Here is a 21,080-nt window from a genome sequence, read left to right on the forward strand (position 1 = left end):
TCAGTCTTCACTACTTCAACACAACAATAAAAACCACGGCGATAAAATGTCGGTTATAGTCAAAGTGTGGAAAGACAGGAGGTCGATCTGAGTTGGAGGAGCAGTGGGGAGGACTGAGGAGTAAGTATTTAAGGCAGTCTTCCCATTTGGGATGATAAAAGGGATTTGACATTAGTACTGATGGCTGTGCAACTTAAAAATACCTTTTTCCCCCCTTTTTTTCTTTTTGTAAGTTAGGGGGTCACACCCAGCATGGTTGCTTAACACACGCACGGTCCTGTGTGCCAACCCAGATCTTCAAAAGCAAAAACAAAAAAGAAAGCACATGCATGCTGGCATAGCCCTGCACTCCTGAATCCCAGAATTTGAGAGACTAAGGCAAGAGGACAGGATGCAAGGACAGCCTGGACTACATAGCAAGAGTTCCAAGCCAGCCAGAGATTCTTAGCAAGACCTGTCTCAAAAACAAGGGCTTGCATGCGTGCGCGCGCACGCACGCGCGCACACACACACACACACACACACACACACACACACATGAGTCACTGACCTGCGGGTCTTACAGCAGTATTTATGAGTTATATATAAAGAATACATGAACCGACAACCAGGGAGTCTGCATGGGACTGACCTCGGTCCTCTGTGTACATGTTACAGTTATGTAGCTTGGCCCTCTTGTGGGACTCCTAACAGCGGGAACAGAGGCTGTCTCTCTTTTGCTGGCTTTGAGGACCCACTCCCCATACTGGGTCACCTTGCCCAGCCTTAATACATAGGGAGGTGCTTAGTCTTACTGCAACTTGATATGCCATGTTTTGTCAATACCCATGGGAGACCTGCCCTTTTCTGAATAGAAACGGAGGAGTGGATTGGGGGCGGGGGCGGGGTGAGGGTGGGATGCTGCGGGCTGCAGAGGGGAGGTGTAGGGAAAGGACTGGGAGGAGAGAAGGGAGGGGAAACTTTGGTCAGGATGAAAAACAAATTTAAAAAAATACATAGAATGAGGGCTGGGGGTGTCACTCAGTTGGCAGAGTGCTTGCCTAGCATGCACAGAGCGCTGGGTTCCATCCCAGCACGGTGTAGATCAGAGCTGTGGTGGGTACCCACCTGTGATCCCACAGTTGGGAAGTGAAGCATCGGGAGTTCAAAGGTCAGCCTCTGTTACATAGTGAGTCTGAGGCCAGCCTGGACTACAGGAGACTCTGCCTCAACAATCAATCAATCAATCAATAAACTGGGTGGTGGTGGCACACACACCTTTATTCCCAGCAGTCGGGAGGCAGAGGCAGGCAAATCTTTGTGAGTTCGAGGCCAGCCTGGTCTACAGAGCGAGTGCCAGGACAGCCAGGACTACACAGCAAGATCCTGTCTTGAAATAAATAAATAAATAAATAAATAAATAAATAAATAAATAAATAAATAAATAAATAAATAAATAAAAATGTAAAACTACATAGAATGTGATTCAAAGGGTTTGCGTAAGTGAAAAGCGTGACTTGTTCTGTCCTTTCGGAGGTCAAGTTTTTTGCCCCAGAGAAGGCCTTGGAGGCTCAGAGCTGGGGAAAATGTGGATCCACGGGGCACAGGGGAGCGCACAGGGTACCTAGAGGGCAGCAGTGTCCGGGAGCTGCCAAGGCCAGCCTACCCGAAGCTTGCTCCACCATTCCTGGGTGGGGATGGATGGCCAGAGGGTGGCTCCTGGCACCCAGAGTTCAGGAATCTCAGGTATGTGGTTCAGACAGAGGAGGGGGGCTTCCCTCCCGGGGGCAGGGAATTAGGTGGTACCACAGTCTAGTCATCAGCCCTGGGGTGGGGGTGGCTGGAGGTCCTGTGAAGGCCGATCCTAAATGGCCCCTCTCCCGGAGGCCCCGCCCCCCACAAGAGCCCACCTTCCCCCTCCCCGTGATGGGCTGGACGCGCTGGGAGGGGGAAGGGGTGAATTCATATTTTCAGGTCTTTCCTGCTGTCCCGGCAGCCTGAGTAACAGCCAGAGTAGGCCAGAGGTGTTGGAGGTGGGGTGTAACAGGGCCAGCCCCCAAGCCTGCCTCTGCCCGGGGCAAGTGCTTGGCAGTCATGGGGCTCACCCGGAGGCAGCCTCACCCTGGGCCTCTGCTCCTCCTGGTGCTGGTGTGGCTCTCCCCAAGCCTGAGTCTGGGTGAGTGCAACTCCCGAAATGGACTCCCTTAGACCTGGGGTAGCTGGAACCCATTCCACCTCCTGAACTGGGAGAAGGGGTGGGGGAGGGGAGGCCCGCAGACCCGCCACGTCTTCCTTGCTTCTCGCCTTTGTCCCCCATAGACCTGATTCCCTACGAGCCGCAGATAACAGCCTGGGACCTGGAAGGGAAGGTCACCGCCACCACGTTCTGTCTGGAGCAGCCTCGGTGCGTCTTCAATGAGCATGCCTCAGCCAACGACACCGTGTGGCTGGTGGTGGCTTTCAGTAATGGTGTGTGGTGAGGACCGGGGGTCTTCGGGTGAGGGGCATAGGCTGAGAGGGGCTACCTGGAGCTCTTCTTGGTGGATGGCACTGTTGACTTTGTCTCTGGGTGTTGGGTGTGGGGGTTGGGGCTGGAGACTGGCCCGGTATGTGCTATGCCCCAGGTGGGTAAAAGTCCTCCAAGGTCAACAGGGACCGCCTCTCCCTCTTTTTTCTTTGAGGCAGGGTCTCCTGTAGCCCATGAGGAAGGCCTTAAACTTCCGATCTTGCTGCCTCCACCTTCCAAGTTCTGGAATGGTGGGCATGCACAACCACACCCAGTTCATGTGGTACTGGGGACAGAGGCCAGGGTTTAGCATGGCTGGGCCAGTACTCTACCAACTGCGTGTTAAATCACAGCTTGCCCTCTAGAGACACTGGTCACTCCAAAGCAGTGGTCCTCTGCCTTCCTAATGCCGTGACCCTTTAATACAGTTTTTCACGCTGTGGTGGCCCCCAACCATAAAATTATTCCATTGCTACTCCATAGCTGTAATTTACGTGATGAATCATAATGTAAATATCTGATATGCAAGATGTCTGATGTGCGACCCCGGTGAAAGGGTTGTTCGACCCCCAAAGGGGTCATGACCCACATGTTGAGAAGCCCTACTCTAAGATATCCCGTTCTGTCACCTGGAGAAATCAGACCGTGCCTTCTTTTTTTTTTTTTTTTTCCGAGACAGGGTTTCTCTGTGTAGCTTTGCGCCTCTCCTGGAACTCACTTGGTAGCCCAGGCTGGCCTCGAACTCACAGAGATCCGCCTGGCTCTGCCTCCCAAGTGCTGGGATTAAAGGCGTGCGCCACCACCGCCCGGCCTAGACCGTGCCTTCTGCAGGTCACTTCTTGGGACAGAAACAGTCAGCTGTTCTCTATTCCTTTAAAATAATTGTTTTACATATATGTCGGTCCAGGGGTGTTCACGTGGAATTCAAGAGGACAGCTTGGGGGAGTCGGTTCTCTCCCGCAAGGGTCCCGGGGATCCAACTCAGGTCGCCAGGTTTGGCGCAAGCGCCTTGACCTCTCACCATCCTTCTGTATTCGTACACATAACATAGCTACAGCCACGGCCCCTGCTCTTGCCTCTACCTGACCCTTTTTTCCTCCAGTCTCCAGGGACTTCCAGAACCCGCAGACCCCTGCTGAGATCCCGACCTCCCCACAGCTGCTGACTGACGGCCACTATATGACATTACCCCTGTCCCTGGATCAGCTGCCCTGTGAGGATCCCACGGGTGGCAGTGGAGGTGTCCCGGTGCTTCGAGTGGGCCATGACTCCGGCTGTTACCAGAAACCCTATTGCAACGCTCCCCTCCCCAGTCAGGGGCCTTACAGGTGGGTTGTCGGAGCCTCTGCCCTGGGATTGGATGTTTTCAGGGAGGAAGGCGGGACTTCTTGGACCAGATTCAGACCCTGCAGCTAGGGACCTTCTTCTGGATGCTGGCCAGTCACAGCTCCTCCCCCATGCTAGCTGCAATTTACTTTCTTTGAGTAGTGGGGGCATCAAAAAGACCTTTTCATAGTGACACATTCATGTGATCCCAGTACTCTGGAGCCAGAGGCAGGAGGATCGTGAGTTCAAGGCCAGCTACCGCGACATAATGAGTTTGAGGCAAGCTACTACATAAGACTGTGTTAAGCAAAAGATCATCTGGCTGGGGGTGTAGCTAAGGTGATAGTGTTTATTTTGCATCTGTGAAGCCCTGGGTTCCATCCCAGCACCACATAAACCCGGAGTGGTGGTGCATGCCTGAAATCTCAGCACTCAAGAGGGTGAGAAGCCAGGGAAGCCAGGAGTATAGGTTATTCTCAGCTGCATATTGAATTCAAGGCTAGCCTGGGCTACATGAGACTCAACCTCAAAGAAAGAAAAAAGAGAGTTCTTTCCAAGTGTGTCCTAAGAGGGGAAGGTGGGTTTCAGGATGAGATCACTGTTTCTGGTCATAAGCAGATCTGACAGAATACGTGGGTTTCCCAACCCATAGTACAGATGAAGAAACTGAGGCCTGTTGTGCTGGAGTTCAAACAAGGTTCTTTTCAGGGTCCATCATGAGATGAAGATCCCAGGTGTCCTCGGAACAGTGGGAGCCCAGACTGCAGAACGGAGTCTCAGGAGATGGCACCTCTGTCCATCCAGCCTCCCTCTGTTCCTTTATCAATGCTGGCCATAACACCTTTCTCCCGGCCGCTCCACCCTGCCCTCTTCCCATCAGCCACCAGTGCTGGCTCCCTCCACTCTACTGGGCACACCATGCTCTCTTCCCAGAGCCAAGTACTCCCCCTCCCTACTGTCCAGGCCCTCAAGGCTCCCAACAGGCCCTAACCATACCCCTACCTCCATCTCTTTGCCTTTGCCAGGGCTATTAATTAGAGGCCTACCTTCTTCTCATATGGGTGGCCCCGTAGTCTCCAGAGATCAGTACTCACTAGGGGATTCTAGGCAGGTGCTCTACCACTGAGCCACACCCCAGCCCCTTACTGGGGGATTCTAGACAGGTGCTGTACCACTGAGCCACACCCCAGCCCCTCACTGGGGGATTCTAGGCAGGTGCTGTACCACTGAGCCACACCCCAGCCTCTCACTGGGGGATTCTAGGCAGGGGCTCTACCGCTGAGCCACACCCCAGCCCCTCACTGGGGGATTCTAGGCAGGTGCTCTACCACTGATCCACACCCCAGCCCCTCACTGGGGGATTCTAGACAGGTGCTCCACCACTGAGCCACACCCCAGCCCCTCACTGGGGGATTCTAGGCAGGTGCTCTACCACTGAGCCACACCCCAGCCCCTCACTGGGGGATTCTAGGCAGGTGCTCTACCACTGAGCCACACCCCAGCCCCTCACTGGGGGATTCTAGGCTGGTGTTCTACCACTGAGCCACACCCCAGCCCCTCACTGGGGGATTCTAGGCAGGGGCTCTACCACTGAGCTGAATCCTCAACACATCTTTACCTTTTCTTCTGAGACAAGGTCTTGCCATGTAGCCAGGCAGGCACTGAACTTAGGACCCTCTTCCCTCAGCCTACGGAGTGCCTGTGCCACCATGCCCCGATCGAGACATCCGAGTCTTACGTTTGTCCCCATTGCTTTTCTGTCTCCAGCGTGAAGTTCCTTCTGATGGATGCCAGTGGTCCACCCAAGGCTGAGACGAAGTGGTCCAATCCCATTTATCTCCACCAAGGTAGTGCTGGGGTGAGGGACTGAAGACTGACTTAACCTCTACCTGAACCTTATGCTGTAGAGTGAGACCTGGGTCAGATCCATCATAATGGTGCTAAACCTTTGTTGTTGTTGTTGTTTTTAGTACTAGACATTGACTCTTATGCATGCTAGGCAGGTGCTCTACCACTGACCCACAGCCCAGCCCCTCACTGGGGATTCTAGGCAGTTGCTCTACCACTGAGCCACACCCCAGCCCCTCACTGGGGGATTCTAGGCAGGTATTCTACCACTGAAGTACATCCCCAGCCCTCTTTTTACTTTGAGATAGGGTCTGAGTTGCCCAAGCTGGCTTTGACTCTCCTCTGTAGCCCAGGATGGCCTATCCTTGAGATCCCCTGCCTTATTCTTCCAGGTAGCTGAGATTACAGACATGTAGCACCAGTCCTAGCTCATCATCTATGAACCCTTGCTTAGCTGCCCAGCCCCTGCCTCATCAGCCCCAGGTTCTCTCTACTGCAGGGAGAAGGGCCCAGGCATCATCTTCCAGGTGGAGGCCAGTGTTGGGGGTGGTGGTTGTCTCAGAGACAGGCTACCAAGGCAATTGGGTGGGGTGACAGATGATTGTCATCTGAAGGCTTTGAGTGCCTTCAGACATAGGGACCAACATGGAGACAAAGTGAGTCCCCAGATCTGCCTGCTGCGTGTGGGCAGTGGTGGAGGAACTGGAGGGAATAGTCTAGAAGGTGAATCCAGTGTAGAAGGTTGGAACAATGGCGGATCCAGGCTGGTGGAAATGGACAGGATAGGTGGGTTTGGGAGACTCTCATCCAAGCCTCGAAGCACGTTGAACTTGAATGGTGAGGGATAGACAGGCTTGGGGTGGGTGGGCAGCCTCTGAATGATTCCTATGTGTGCAGGGAAATCCCCCAGCTCCATTGACACGTGGCCCGGGAGGCGGAGCGGCTGTATGATCGTCATTACGTCCATCCTCTCTGCCCTGGCCGGCCTCTTGCTCCTGGCTTTCCTGGCAGCCTGGACAATGCGATTGTGAGTGATGACACCCCGAGGGCACCTTTTCTGCCTGGAACCCCCCTCCCCGTCCTGATCCCTCAATCCTGGAGTCCTCTCATGAATGCCGCAGTTCTGAGCTGGCTCATGGCCTTCCAGGCAGTGTGGAGAGAATTTCCACTCTGCGTCTGTCACCTGGGTGATAGGAGCTCACCTGAAGACGGGGTCGGGTTCTGTGCCTTCTGCTGGGGCTCCTCCCCTGGCCTTTATCTTTTCTCCAGGGGCCCCTGGAGTGGTTTGGTAACTGCCCCTGGGGTAGATATTAAGGATAGCTACCTGGAGGAGGTGCCTCTCCAGTTGGCTTCAATACAGAGGGAAGAGAGACCTGGGGAGATGGTTTAGTAAGTACAGGGCTCAGTGCACAAACAAGGACTCAAGTCCAGAGCCCCAGCACCCGCATAAAATCCAGATGTGGTTGTGAGTGTCTGTAAATCTAACCCAGGGGAGGGAGGTCCCTAGAATCTGTGGCCAGCCAGTCGTGAAGGGTTTCAGGTAAAGACTCTGTCTTAAAAAGATAAGGTTGTCCGGCTGGCTCAGTGGGTAAGGGCTCTTGCCACCAAGCCTGATGACCTGGGTGGGACCTCTGTCTGGGACCCACATGGTGGAAGGAGAGAACTGACTCCTGACTCCTCCTCTGACCTCCACACACACCGTGGCATGTGCACCCCCCAACCGATATATATTTTTAAATTTATGAAATATAGAGAGATCGAGAAAGACACTCAACTCAACCTCTGGTCTCCCCACATGCACACGCACACGCACACGTACGTGTGTACCCATGTGCATACACATACACACTACACATTTTGTGCACCAAATAAAAAGGAGGGCCGGTCGGTGAGGGGACAGACTGAGGGGTGAGCATGCTGGGGAAGGGGACATACATAGCTGTCATGTGACATCTTCTGGATTGGGATGTAACTCGCCTCTCCCCTTCTGTCATGTGCAGCTCCAGCCTGTGGTGGCCCGAGGAAGCCCCTGAGCAGCTACGGATTGGCTCCTTCATGGGAAAACGCTACATGACGCACCACATCCCCCCCAGCGAGGCTGCCACCCTGCCGGTGGGCTGTGAGCCTAGCCTGGATCCCCTTCCCAGTCTCAGCCCGTAGCCTGGTCTCTGCAGCTTGGGCCTGGGGTGAGGGACAGAGCAGGGACACAGGGCCTGTAGGGGGGTCTGGCATCTTCACAGCTCCTCGTATCTGTTTCTGTCCCTCACTAGGCCTTGGTCTGTAAGTGCATTTGGAGATGGTCAAGGTCAGAGTGGGTTCTGCTTAACTTCCTTTACGTAAGGCTAGAGGAAGTGGTTAGTCCATCCCGACCTTGACCAGACTTCGGAGAACTCAGGAGGAGATAGGTGTGGTCTCACAAGGCTGTGATCCACACACTTAGAGGGCCGAAGCAGAAGGGTCATGGAAGCAGAAGGGTCATGTGCTCTAGGCTAGTCTGGGCTGTAGAGCAGAACCTATCTCAAAACCAACAAACAACCAAGCAAGCAAAAACCCAGAGGATGCCTTGCTCTGCTGCAGTTAGTACGTTGGGCTGGGCCCATCATGAAGCACAGGAGCCTTGGACCACCTTCTGTCCTACCCAGTCACCAGGGCTGGCATGCATCTGCAGATGTCCCACCCTGTCTCAAGAGCCTGGCTCTTTCAGAGGGTGGGAGTCGCCGGTGTAAAGGGTAGAGAGTGTAAATGGTTATTAATGACAGCTCGGCTACCTACCCCAGGCCCTCCACACACAGTGAGAGGGTTCACACACTTGTCTGCTCACTCCACACATCATTTATTGCACACCTGCTGTGAGCCACATACAGGGTTAGGCACGGGCTCGGGCACAGCTGGTTCTGACTTGGAGGAGTCTGTCTACCTTGCTTTGAACCTCAGACTGACACCTGTCCAGATGTGGGATCTGTTACTGTTGGGGAGATGCCATGCCCTCCCATTGTCCTCAGGGTCACATGCTCTTTGGGGCCCACAGCACTCCATCAAAGGAAAAACTCTCCAGGACAAAGCCTGTGGTTCCCGCTATCACCACGCGGGGGCGCCCGTGTGCTGTAGCCACGTGGCAGCAGGGCCCGCGCATGCGCTCCTGTTAACCACTTCATTGCGTGCCTGCACCCCCATCCTCTCAGGGGAAGGGTGTCTTCCCGGCTTCAGCCAGGTCAAGCCCGCAGAGCTATCCCGTCCTCCTCGGTGGCAAACCTGAGGCCCACTGGCTTGCCTGCCCACACTGTGCAGCCACCCCACCCCATGTCCCGTTGGGCCTGTCGGATCAAGCTCTTTGGAAATTAATAAACGTTATTGTGGCAGGAGTGTTGCCCACGCCGGCTCTGTGACAGGAGCGTGCAGCCTCTGGTCCTGACGCTGTCTCTTGTGGGTCCTTTGATTCCCACCAGCCTGTGCTTTGGGAGCCACAGCGAGACCCGGCCACATTTCAGGATCCAGTGGCCACAGCGACTCTCTCCCGGCATATGCTTCAGTGGCAGATTGGTTTGGTTTGGTTTTGGTTTTTCGAGACAGGGTTTCTCTGTGTCGTCTTGGTGCCTGTCCTGGAGCTCGCTCTGTTGACCAGATTTTTATCAAGCCATAAACCCCTGTGTCAGAGTCGTATCCTCCATCCTGCCGCACCCCAGCATTCAAGTGACCCCTGGAGGTGTAGACCTAAGCTACACCGGGCCAAATGTTCCACTGACCAGAGAAACATAGAGCATGGAGCAACTTTTGAAATTGCACTAGACGGAAGCCCAAGGCCCTGTAGACCAGGAGTTTTAACCTCCTTCCTTGGGATTGGAGAGGGTTAACCTCACCCCTACCCCATCCCACCACTTCACCAGCACCTGTCCTGGTGTCTATGGATCACTGGTGTTTGCTGAGTTAAAAAAATGAAGGGCGGGTGAGACGGCAGACCTGGGTTGTTTCCACATGGGAGGAGAGACGGGGCTGTCCTCAGACCCTGACCTCCACGCAGGTGGCACTTGTGCGCACTCCACCCACACACTCACCCGCGAACACAAGTAAGGGATTTTCATTTTTCAGGTGAGTGTATTCTCACGGGGCCCAAGGATCAGCTAGCCTTGGGAAAGAGTCCCCGACTTTGGGATCCTGGTGCCCTGTGGCTTGCTGTGGAGGCGTTTGCAAAGGCTGCGGCGCTTCCCGCCGCCGCCACACGGGGGCGTGAGTATGCCTTTGCAATCTCCACGAAGTAGTGAATGGAGGGGAGATGGGGTAGGGCGGACTTGGCGGCACGTGCCCGAAGCATGAGAAGGACTGTGATTTTGAGGCCAGCACTCGGGAGATGGAAGCAGGAGGATCAGGAGTTCAAGACCGTTCTCAGATACACAAAGTTTAAGATTCACAAACACAAAATAACACACACACACACACACACACACACACACACACACACACACACACGAAAACGGAGACCTTTATGCACCAAAAATGAATGTACCGCCCCAGCGAAAGTTCCAACAGATTCCCAGGTAAAGGAGTTGTTTTTTTTGGGGGGGACATCCACGTGTGTGGTGTGTGTGTGTGTGTGTGTGTGTGTGTGTGTGTGTTTTGAATAGGATCTTGCTCATGCTGGCCTTGAACTCACCATGGTCTTTTCTCAATTACTAGAGTGACAGGTATATGGGATATCTGCCTGGTAATGCCTTTTCCCCCCTTTCCAATAGGAAATAACACAGCCTTCTTTAAATTTTTTTAAAAAAATATTTGTTTTATGTGTGTGAGTGTTATGCCTGAATGTGTGTGTGTATGTGTGTGTGTGTGTATGTGTGTGTGCGACATTCGTGCCTGGTGCCTGAAGAGGTCGGAAGAGAGGGTTGATTCCCTGGCACTGAGGTTACAGAGGATTGTGAGTCAGCATGTGTGGATGCCGGGAATCGAACCCGGGTCCTCTGCAGGAGCAGCCTGTGTTCTTGACCACTGAGCCATCTCTTCAGCCCGGAGACTTGTTTCCAATCATTGTTCTAGATTCCTGCAGGCGTTGCCAGTGACCTGAGGGAAATTTACATCCCTAGCCGCCTGAGTTGTTCCAACACCAACAGAGACACCGTGACACGGCTCGTTGGGTGAAGGTGCTTGCTATCAAGCCTGTCACCTGAGTTTGGTCACCAGGACCTTCATGGTAGAACGAGAGAACTAACTCCCAAAAGTTGTGTCCTCTGACCTCCACTCACTGCCGCACACACAAAACAAAGAAAGAAACTTCAAGTTTGGTTTAAAATATACCAGCATATAAAGTAAATCAATAGCTTTCTTCACAGACAACTAAACACGCCCCCTCTTCCCCTGGAGTCTCAAGCCAGTAGAAGGACGGCAGGCAGAAAGTTAAGCATGCTCTAGTGTCCGGTGGCTCTTCCCTCCTCCCTAGTCCCTTCAGAGGGATGGGGCAAGAAAATGGAGAGCCTTAAAAGCAACCAAAGTTTCCAAAGCAGCACAACGCAGCCCTTGTAAAAACCCGTGGTGTGCAGCACTTCCTGGCCGTGGAGTGTAGGCAGGATGGCTAAGCCTGGAAGGACACTTGCCGCCAAAGCTAGGAAGCCTGGGCTTGATCCTGGGGACCCACATAGAGATGAAAGGGGGGACCAAGCTCCACAGAGTTGGCTCTGACCTCCACATGTACCCTGGGACATCACCCGCACCCCGGGGCATCACCCGCACCCTGGGGCATCACCGCACCCCGGGGCATCACCCGCACCCCGGGGCATCACCCACACCCCGGGGCATCACTTGCACCCTGGGGCATCACCCGCACCCTCTCTCCTGCAGAATGATAGTAATCCAAAAAGTGGGGATGCTGGAGAGAGGGCTCACAGTTAAGAATGTTTGCAGCTCTTTCTAGAGGACCCAGGTTTGGTTCCCAGCACCCACATCAGCGGCTCACAGCTGCCTATAACTCCAGATCCAGGGGATCCAGTCCTCTATGGTATCTTTGGGTACCCACAAGCACTTGCACACACACACACACACACACACACACACACACACACATAAATAAAAATATTTTTTAAAAAATTGAGCCAACTGTGACGGTGCATGCCTTTAATCCCAGCACTCAGGAGGCAGAGGCAGGGGCAGGTAGACCTTGGTGAGTTTAAGGCCAGCCTGGTCTACATAGCAAGTTTCAGGGCAGCCAGAGTGACCTAGTGAGACCCTATCTAAAAAAAATATAAATAAATAAATAGCTTAAAAACTGGCCTTGATAGCACAACCCAGCTGTTCCTCACAGGCGTTCATCTTCACGGTCTCACTGCTCTTCCAGGGACGTCTGGCCCAGCCCTGAGAGAACTGGACACCGCCGTGGGATTACATAGGTGAGAATGTTGTTTTAATAGCCAGTCAACTGCACAAGGGTGTTGGCAAGTGGCTGATGTTTCACGACCAGATTCCTACCCCATCTGGAGGCCATGCGGGGAGCCACCCAGTGGTGATACCCCGCCCTAGGTTATGGCAGCTGAGGTGTCACAGAATCCAGTGGCCCTGCCCAGGTGCTGCTATGCTGGGCCCCTTCACACCCTGGCAGGACATTCTGCCCCAGAGTTCCACACACCAGCAACACCAGACAGTCCCTAGCACTTCGGGGACCAACCTTGGGCTGAGTCTTTAGGTCTCTAGTACCAACCATGTCATGAAGAGGGTTTTCTTGTTTATTTGTTTTGTTTTGAGACAATGTCTCACTATGTAGCCCTGGCTGACCTGGAACTCTCTAGGTAGACCAGGCTAGCCTTGAACTCACAGACACCTGAATGCCACTGCCTCCTGAATGCGGGGATGAAAGGTGTGGGTCACCACACCTGCATTTATTCCTTTCTTCTTGAGATGGGGTCTCCTATGTAAGCTGGGATGGCATCCAGTTTGTGATTTTTCCCCTCCACCTCCCAAGCGCTGGGATTACAAGTGTAAGCCACCACACCCAGTGTGAAGAATTGTTTTTATTATTACTCTGTGGTGGTGCTAGGGGTTATACTCAGGGCCCCCCACATGCTAGGCAAGTGCTCTACCACTGAGCCACACCCCAGCCCCTCACTGGGGGATTCTAGGCAGGTGCTCTACCACTGAGCCACACCCCAGCCCTTCACTGGGGGATTCTAGGCAGGTGCTCTACCACTGAGCCACACCCCAGCCCCTCACTGGGGGATTCTAAGCAGGGACTTTACTACTGTCCCTGCTGCCAAGAACTTTTTATTAAATGACATTTTTTTAAAATGATCCCTGAGGACACTATATAAGGAAGTGTCATGACACCCATTGGCCCAAAATTTCATGGCTCATCAGTCAGAAACAAGTACTTTGTGAGAAAAGGAAAAACATCCAGGACTGGGGGGTATGACTGCACGGTGATTCATCAGTCAGCAGATCAGAGCTGTTGGAACACAGGGTGGGAACACGCCTCATGAAACTCTCTCACTCGCTCATCTACCGGTAAAGGCTGCCGAGCCCCAGGACACAAATCCAGTCCCCAGAACCCACACGGGGAAGGAGAGAATCAACTTCTAAAAGTTGTGCACAACCCCTTCCTCCACGCACACACACACACATGCATACGCATTTAATAAATGCAATAAAAATTGTCTTAGGGGTCGGAGAGAGGTGACTCAGTGGTTAAAAAACTAGCAGCCGGGCGGTGGTGGCGCACGCCTTTAATCCCAGCACTTGGGAGGTAGAGCCAGGCGGATCTCTGTGAGTTCGAGGCCAGCCTGGGCTACCAAGTGAGTTCCAGGAATGGCGCAAAGCTACACGGAGAAACCCTGTCTCGAAAAACAAAAAACAAAAAACAAAAAACAAAAAAAAAAAAAAAAAAAAGAAAACTAGCTGTTCCAAAGGACCCTGCACCACCGTGGTGGCTCACGACCATCGCTAACCCCGGTTCCAGGGGATCTGACCCCTTCTTCTGGCCTCCATAGGCACCAGGAACACATGTGGTGCACAGACATACATGCAGGAAAAACATCCCATACTCATATAATAAAATAATAACTTAAAAATACTTTTGGCCAGATGGTGGTGGTGCATGCCTTTAATCCCAGCATTTGGGAGACAGAGGCAGGTGGATCTCTGTGAGTTCGAGGCCAGCCTGGACTACAGAGCGAGATCCAGGACAGCCAAGGGCACACATAGAAACCCTGTCTCAAAACACAAAACAAAAACAATTTTTTTTTTGAAGACATGCCTATAATTCTAGCATGGGGGGCGGCGTGTTAAGGAGGAAGATTACTTCAAGTTCCAGGTCAGCCTGGGCTATAGAACAAGACCCTGTTTTGAGAGAGAGAGAGAGAGAAGGAAGAGAAAGAAATGGCATGTGGATATGAGACGTGAATGAGGGTTTAGAGGTCAGAGGTCAGACAGGGATCGCTAGAAAAGCCAGAGATACTGAACCCCAGTCCTCACCACACCTCCCTTCCATCCCTCCTTGCTTATCCCAGCCCAGATGTCTCTGAGTCCTGTGGAGAGGGCCCTGTGAGCAAGACAGGAGCCCACATCCGCCTCTCTGTGCCTCGTTTGCTGGGTTAGCCCCACCAGGAAGCCCTGCCCATCTTTCCCGGCTTCCATTTGCCCTCTGTGAGATGAACATTTAACCCAGAAGATGTCCAGGGCCCTTTGGCATCTCATACAGCACTCTTGACCTCCCGACCCTTGTGAGAGACACAGGCCAGAGAAAGAAAAGAATGCGTTGCCCTGACAACCATTCTGCCTGGCTTCCCTCCCATGAGGGACCTAGAGGAATGGCCATTAATCACCAGCCCCTCCCTTTCCCTCTCCAACCTGCTCCCCCTAGGCTCCTCAAGGAAAACAACCCAAGTTCCTCAAAGTGTGTCATGGAGCCCTGGGCTTAGCTTGGCCCCCTCAGCCCCTGTGCCTGGAACCCCACCCGTGGCTCTGTTCCTAAGCCACCGGGCCAAGGCAGTGAGAGAGCCCCTGGGAGTGCCAGGGAGGGGACTGGTCCTCCAGACCTCTCTGGCACCTTCTCCTGGACACCCTCCACTAGACCCAGCTGAAACCAGCCTAGAGAGTCCAGTGCTGGGGAGAGGAGCCGTGAAAGAGGGGACAATACGAACAGTAGTGGGAGCCCAAGGGAGGCGCCCGACCCAGAGTGAGGTGGGGCACAAAGGGGCCTTCCTCAAGGCGGGCATCAGAGCTGGGTGGAGGGAGGAGGGTTGGGAGCTAGGTGTCACCGCTGATCCTGTGAGGTGCTCAACCCGCCCCGATGAAGGGGTGTGAAAGCACGGGTCAAGAAAGTAAGTTAAGCCGGGTGGTGGTGGCGCAGGCCTTTAATCCCAGCACTCGGGAGGCAGAGCCAGGCGGATCTCTGTGAGTTCGAGGCCAGCCTGGGCTACAGAGTGAGTTCCAGGAAAAGGCGCAAAGCTACACAGAGAAACCCTGTCTTGAAAAACCAAAAAAAAAAAAAAAAAAGAAAAAAAAAAAAAGAAAGAAAGTAAGGTAGAGCGTCTGGAGAGATGGAGAGATGGTTCCGCAGTTAAGAGCACCAACTGCTCTTGCCGAGGATCTGAGTTCGCTTCCCAACCCCACAGCTGCAGCTCCAGCCCCATGAGGATCTGATGTCTCTGGCCTCCAAAGGCACCTGCACTCAGGTGCACATCATACCCACTCACACACACACCCAACACAGAGACACATGCATGTAATAAAAGGTAAATAAAAATCTTGAAAAAAAAAACCAACAACTTTATAAAGTAGGTAGGGGAGATAGCCTGGGACAAAGCATGGGCTGCCCTAAGGCTACCCCAAGTATCTGGGCGATGTGAAGTCTTCCCTGTGAGGTGGGGCTGCTCGGGTTAAGAAAGACGCAATAAAAAGCAGGAAGGCGAGCTGGGCTTGGAGGCTCATGCTTGTAATCTCGAAGTGGGGAGGCTGAGGCAAGAGGTTGAGGCTAGCCTGGGCTACAGTGGAAGAGTATGATTCTTGTTGTCATCATTGTTGTTTGTTTTAATCTATAGTCTTTTGGGCTGAGGGCAGAGTTCAACAGAGAGCACCGCGTTAGAATCTGCAAGTGAAGGGCTGGGATGTCACTCAGAAGTAGAAACTCTTGCTTGGAATCCCCCAGTGAGGCGCTGGGGTGTGGCTCAGTGGTAGAGCCCCTGCCTAGAATCCCCCAGTGAGGGGCTGGGGTGTGGCTCAGTGGTAGAGCACCTGCCTAGAATCCCCCAGTGAGGGGCTGGGGTGTGGCTCAGTGGTAGAGCACCTGCCTAGAATCCCCCAGTGAGGGGCTGGGATGTGACTCAGTGGTAGAGCACCTGCCTAGAATCCCCCAGTGAGGGGCTGAGGTGTGGCTCAGTGGTAGAGCACCTGCCTGTTTTGTGTGAGGCCCTGGGTTCAATCCTAGGCTTTGCAAAACCGACAAAATGAACCAAGCGTTTGAGGAGATGCAGGAAGACAGGAGCGTAGGTGATGGGTTGTACCACTCCCACGCATACCCCACCGGGCTGCTCCCAGGGTGCTGCTGGGGTGACTGGTCAGACTTAGGGTCCCCCCTCTGTCCTCTGACAGCACCTCAGTCTCGAGCCACTCAAGATTCAATACAGAGGGCCTCACATCTTCAGAGAAACTTTGAATCAGAGCCTGTTATGGTTTAAAAATGAAATGTTCCCCACTCAGACCCCGGCTGGTGACAGTGTTTTGAGTTGTAGGATTTGGAGGAGGCGGGACTTCACTAAAGGAAGCAGGTCCCTGGACCCAGGCTTTGTAGGGTCTAACCTGGCCCTACTTCCAGCCCTCTGTAGCTCAGTAGCACAAGACAATCTGGAACTAGAGTCAATTCTCCTGCCTCAGACTCCTGAGATTATAGGTATGAGGTGACAAACTTGGCCCCATATTAGTTTTTCTTGATTTGTTTTTGTTTGTTTGTTTGTTTGTTTGTTTGTTTGTTTTGGTTTTTTGAGACAGGGTTTCTCTGTGTAGCTTTGCGCCTTTCCTGGATCTCGCTCTGTAGACCAGGCTGGTCTCGAACTCACAGAGATCCGCCTGCCTCTTGCCTCCCAAGTGCTGGGTTAAAGGCGTGCGCCACCACCACCCGGCTTAATTTGTTTTTTGAGACAGAGTTTCTCTGTGTAGCCCGGGATATCCTGGAACTCACTCTGTAGACCAGGCTGGCCTCAAATTCAGAGGTCCACCTGTCTCTGCCTCCCGAGTGCTGGGATTAAAGGTATGTGCCACCACTGCCCGGCTATAACAAAAATTAATTTAAAGACACCATGCCATATGATGTCATTGAAAACTTCCTCTACTAAAAGAAAGAACTTTATTTTTCTTTGTATATTTTAAGGAAAGAACTTAAAAATGTTAAAAAGATTTGTTTCTTTATTTGTACAAGTGTTTTGCTGGCTGTGTATCACATGCTGCCTGGTGCCTGTGGAGTCAGGAGAGAGCATTGGATCCACTGGAGCTACAGACATCTGGGAAACTTCACATGGGTGCTGGGAACTGGACCTGGGTCCTCTGGAAGAGCAACAGGACTCTTAACTGCTGAGCCATCTCTCCAACCCCTCTTCGTATTTTGGAGGTAAGCATCTCAGGCTAGCCTGGCATTTCCTGGGAATGCAAGATGGCCTCAACCTGGGAGAGAGATTTCAGACTTGTGTCATCATGCCTATTTTTGTTGTTGGTGGTGGTTTTGATGGTTTATTTATTTGTTTGTTTGTTTGTTTTTGTAGCTTTTGATTATATTTACCACACTGGAGATGGAACCCAGGGCCCTGTATATGCTAGATAAGCACTCTACCACTGAGCCACACCCCAGCCCCTCACTGGGGGATTCTAGGCAGGTGCTCTACCACTGAGCCACACCCCAGCCCCTCACTGGGGGATTCTAGGCAGGTGTTTCACTGCTGAGCCTGATGGAGAAAGAGCTTCCTAGTTTATGGTGGCGGGTACCAGAAGCTCTCAGGGGACTTGGGAGGTGGCAAGCTGCCTGTCAGAAGACACACACAGCACAACCGGTAGGGTTGAAGCACTTGTCATAGAAAGACTCAGGCCTGGGGTGAGGTTGAGGGGCTCTGGAGCATTTCCCAGGTGATAAGGGTTTGGGGTGGGGGGCACGGAGTACTCTGTGCTTTCTCTCTGGGTCCAGACAAAGCCCCAATCCCTCTCTCTTCAGAGGGCGTGAGGCAAGCGTGATCAATCCCTGGAGGCACAGTTCCCCTGTGTCCCTCCTCAGACCGTGGGTGTGACGGTTGCTGTGGAGCTGAGTCTTTGTTTGGTGACCTAGAGTTGGGTGAGTCTTTGGAACTCTATTTGACTTGTATGAGGAGACAGCAAGTGAGGGCCCCACCTGCCTTATGAGTCACCCCCAAAGGTACGCAGCAAGAAAAGTCAAAAGGGGTAGAGTATTCCCCGGGACTTGGCATGGCTACCAGCTGGCCCCTTTGGGGCCCCAGGGCCCACCCCCTTCGTGCTAGTTTTCTCTAGTGTCGGGCCCTTCTAGGACCCAGAAGGGAAGAAGCCATGCCATTCTGGCCATCCACCTGATGCTGTGATGTAAAATGGCAGGTCCCGGCCACAGCCAGACACACTGAGCAGGGACGTTTCCATATTACCAGTTTTCGGACAAGTCTAGTTGCCAGATCATAGACGCAGCAGAAACCAGGTGGAGCTAAACAGGCTGACCCCTGCCCTCGGTTTAATGGAGCAAGAGGCAGCTACCGCATTCCGGCTTAAGTCTGAAATGTCCCTCAGAGGCTCGTGCCTTGAGTACCTGGCCCCCAGCTGGCGGCCCTGCTTGGGAAGGTAGCAGAGGTGGTGGGGTCTACTTGCAGAAACAGGTCACTAGAGGTGGGTCTGCAAAGGTTATCCTGAGCTCTCTCCGCTGCCTGGTTCATCATGATGTGAACGACCTTACTACATACTCCTACTGCCACGAACTGGGCAGCTCCCACCATGCTCGGTGGGAGGAGGGAACAGACTCCACAGTGTTGCCCTCTGACCTCTATATTAGCAGGTGCGTGTGCGTGCACATGCACACACACGTGCACACACATACACACGTGCACACACATACACACGTGCACACACACATGCACGCGCACACATACATGTAAACATTTTTTTAAAAGGCCAGATACAGGAGTGCACATCTGTAATGCCAGCACTTGTATGCTAAAATGGGAAATGGAAACAGGAGAACCACCCAGACCTCTTGGGCCACCTACCCTGGAGTATGACACAGTATGGCAACAGAAACCAGAAAGACCCTGACTCAACAAGGAGGAAGCAGAAAGTTGTCCTCTGACCTCCACACAAGCCATGGCACACACACACGTCATGCATACACACACACAAAGATAAATAGTTAATGCATGCACAAATAACAAAAAAAGAAGTGGGGCTGGAGAGATGGCTCCGCGGTTAAGAGCACTGGCTGCTCTTCCAGAAGTTTCGGAGTTCAGTTCCCAGCAACCACGTGGTGGCTTACAATCACCTGTAAAGGGATCAGATTCCTTTTTCTGGTGTGCATGAAGACTGAGCACTCATACATAAAATACACAAATAAATAAATCTTTTTGTTTGTTTGCTTTTTTTTGTTTTGTTTTGTTTTGTTTTTTCAAGACGGGGTTTCTCTGTGTAGCTTTGGAGCCTGTCCTGGAACTCACTCTGTAGCCCAGGCTGGTCTCGAACTCACAGAGATCAGCCTGCCTCTTCCTCCCGAATGCTAGGATTAAAGGCGTGTGCCACCTGGCTGAATAAATAAATCCTTTAAAAAAAAAAAAAAAGAAAGAAAAAGAAAGAAAGAAAGAAAAAGAAAAAGAAAGGAGAAAAAAGACTGTAGATTCAAGAAGAGAAAAAAGAAGTGTTTATTCCTTTCAGTCTTTAGTTCTGGGGTCATTTGTTATCCCACCGGAGGTAGGTGATAGAAGGGTCTCTGCCGCACTGGCTAGAGCGGATGCCTGGGGCAGCGGGCAGGGGTGGAATGGAGAGGGAACATGAGGAGAAATAAAATGAATTGTTTGTCTTGAACTAGACACAGAAAGAGCAAGCAGCAGCCTGCCTGGGTGTAGGGAGAGCGGGGCTGCTTCCTAGAGTCACGGCTGACCTGGCTGACCTGCCGTAAGAATGCAGGAGGTCACGGTTGACCCACCGTGAGGGTGCAGGCATTACCCTCCCTGATGGAAACGTCCTTTCATCTGTATGATATGATTAACCGTGAGGCTGACCCTGCCCAGTTCTGGGGACTTGAGGGAGGATGAGCAAGAACATGCTTTTGCAAGGAGCACCCTTTCCACCCTGTTTGGTTGATTTGGTTTTAGACGGGGTACCTTAGCTGTGTAGCGGAGGATGACCCTGAACTCCTGATCCCCCTGTTTCCACCTCCCGAGTGCTGGGATTACAGGTGTGAGACACTAACTGTATCTGGCTCCTTGTTCTGATGATTGCTTTCAACTTCCTTTTGAGAAGGAGAGAGAGAGAATATGTATGTATGTATGTATGTATGTATGTATGTATGTATGTATATATGTACGCATACACCTACCTCCCATATATTTGTGATTCTGGGGAAGAACCCAGAGCCATTTACATGCCAGGAAAGAATTCTATCGTTGAGCTATGTCTCAACCTATCTATCTATCTATGCATCTATCTATCTATCTATCTATCTATCTATCTATCTATCTATCTATCATCTATCTATCTATCTACCTACCTATCTATGCATCTATCTATCATCTATCTATCTATCTATCTATCTATCTATCTATCTATCTATCTATCTACCTATTCTCTACCTATCATCTATATAACATCTATTAATTCACTAAGCCATCATCAGTCTATCTGTCTGTCTGTCTATCTTTCTGTTATCTTTCTCATACATTTCTCACACATACACAGAGATATAGAATATTATCTTTGTGGACATACACTGTGGCTTGCTGGCTGTGGTGACGCTCTCCTGTAATCCCAGCATTCAGGAAGGAAGATCAGGAGTTCAGGGCCATCCTTGGCTATATACTGAGTTGGAGGCCAGCTTAGAGACTATCTTAAAATAGAGGGAAGGGAAGGAGGGAGGGAGGGAGGGAGGGAGGGAGGGGAAAGGGAGAGAGAGAGAGAGAGAGAGAGAGAAGGAGAGAATCAGTCCCTGGCCCGGCATTTGCTGGGACCACCTCAAGGTTTTGCCGGTGAGCTTAGGTGATCTTGAAGGAACACCTACCTTCTGTGTCCCTTGTCTAGAAGATAAAGGGACTCCCTCCCTCCCTCACTAGGGGGCTGTAAGGTGCCCCGGTGGCCAGGTAAGGCAGGATTTTTATGGGACAGCCCATACCCGGAGCTGCCTGCCCCATACCTGGCCCCTCCCAGCCCAGGTCCTCTTGGAGTGGGGTGCAGGTGTCCTGGTTAATCTCTCATTGTTCTGTTC

The 21,080-nt window shown here is 52.3% G+C and overlaps 1 protein-coding gene across 1 annotated transcript; it reads left to right on the plus strand.

The window, feature by feature from the left end:
• Window positions 1-1,837: 1,837 nt before the first annotated feature.
• On the plus strand, window positions 1,838-7,931 carry Upk3b (uroplakin 3B). Its single transcript, XM_059249499.1, has 6 exons — window positions 1,838-2,155; window positions 2,299-2,448; window positions 3,588-3,813; window positions 5,579-5,658; window positions 6,557-6,686; window positions 7,660-7,931. The coding sequence occupies exons 1-6, from the start codon at window positions 2,074-2,076 to the stop codon at window positions 7,817-7,819; spliced, it is 828 nt and encodes a 275-aa protein (XP_059105482.1). The 5' UTR covers window positions 1,838-2,073; the 3' UTR covers window positions 7,820-7,931.
• Window positions 7,932-21,080: the final 13,149 nt, after the last annotated feature.

This window comes from Peromyscus eremicus, chromosome 23, assembly GCF_949786415.1.
Source record: "Peromyscus eremicus chromosome 23, PerEre_H2_v1, whole genome shotgun sequence".
NCBI classification, from domain to species: Eukaryota; Metazoa; Chordata; class Mammalia; order Rodentia; family Cricetidae; genus Peromyscus; species Peromyscus eremicus.

What these genes read in the sequence shown, in the direction of transcription:
- Upk3b (XM_059249499.1), top strand. Translation starts at nt 2,074, where the DNA reads ATGGGGCTCACCCGGAGGCAGCCTCACCCTGGGCCTCTGCTCCTCCTG. An exon ending in CTCCCCAAGCCTGAGTCTGG is followed by an intron (nt 2,156 to 2,298) that starts GTGAGTGCAACT and finishes TGTCCCCCATAG; the next exon opens with ACCTGATTCCCTACGAGCCG. An exon ending in CCCAGTCAGGGGCCTTACAG is followed by an intron (nt 3,814 to 5,578) that starts GTGGGTTGTCGG and finishes TTCTGTCTCCAG; the next exon opens with CGTGAAGTTCCTTCTGATGG.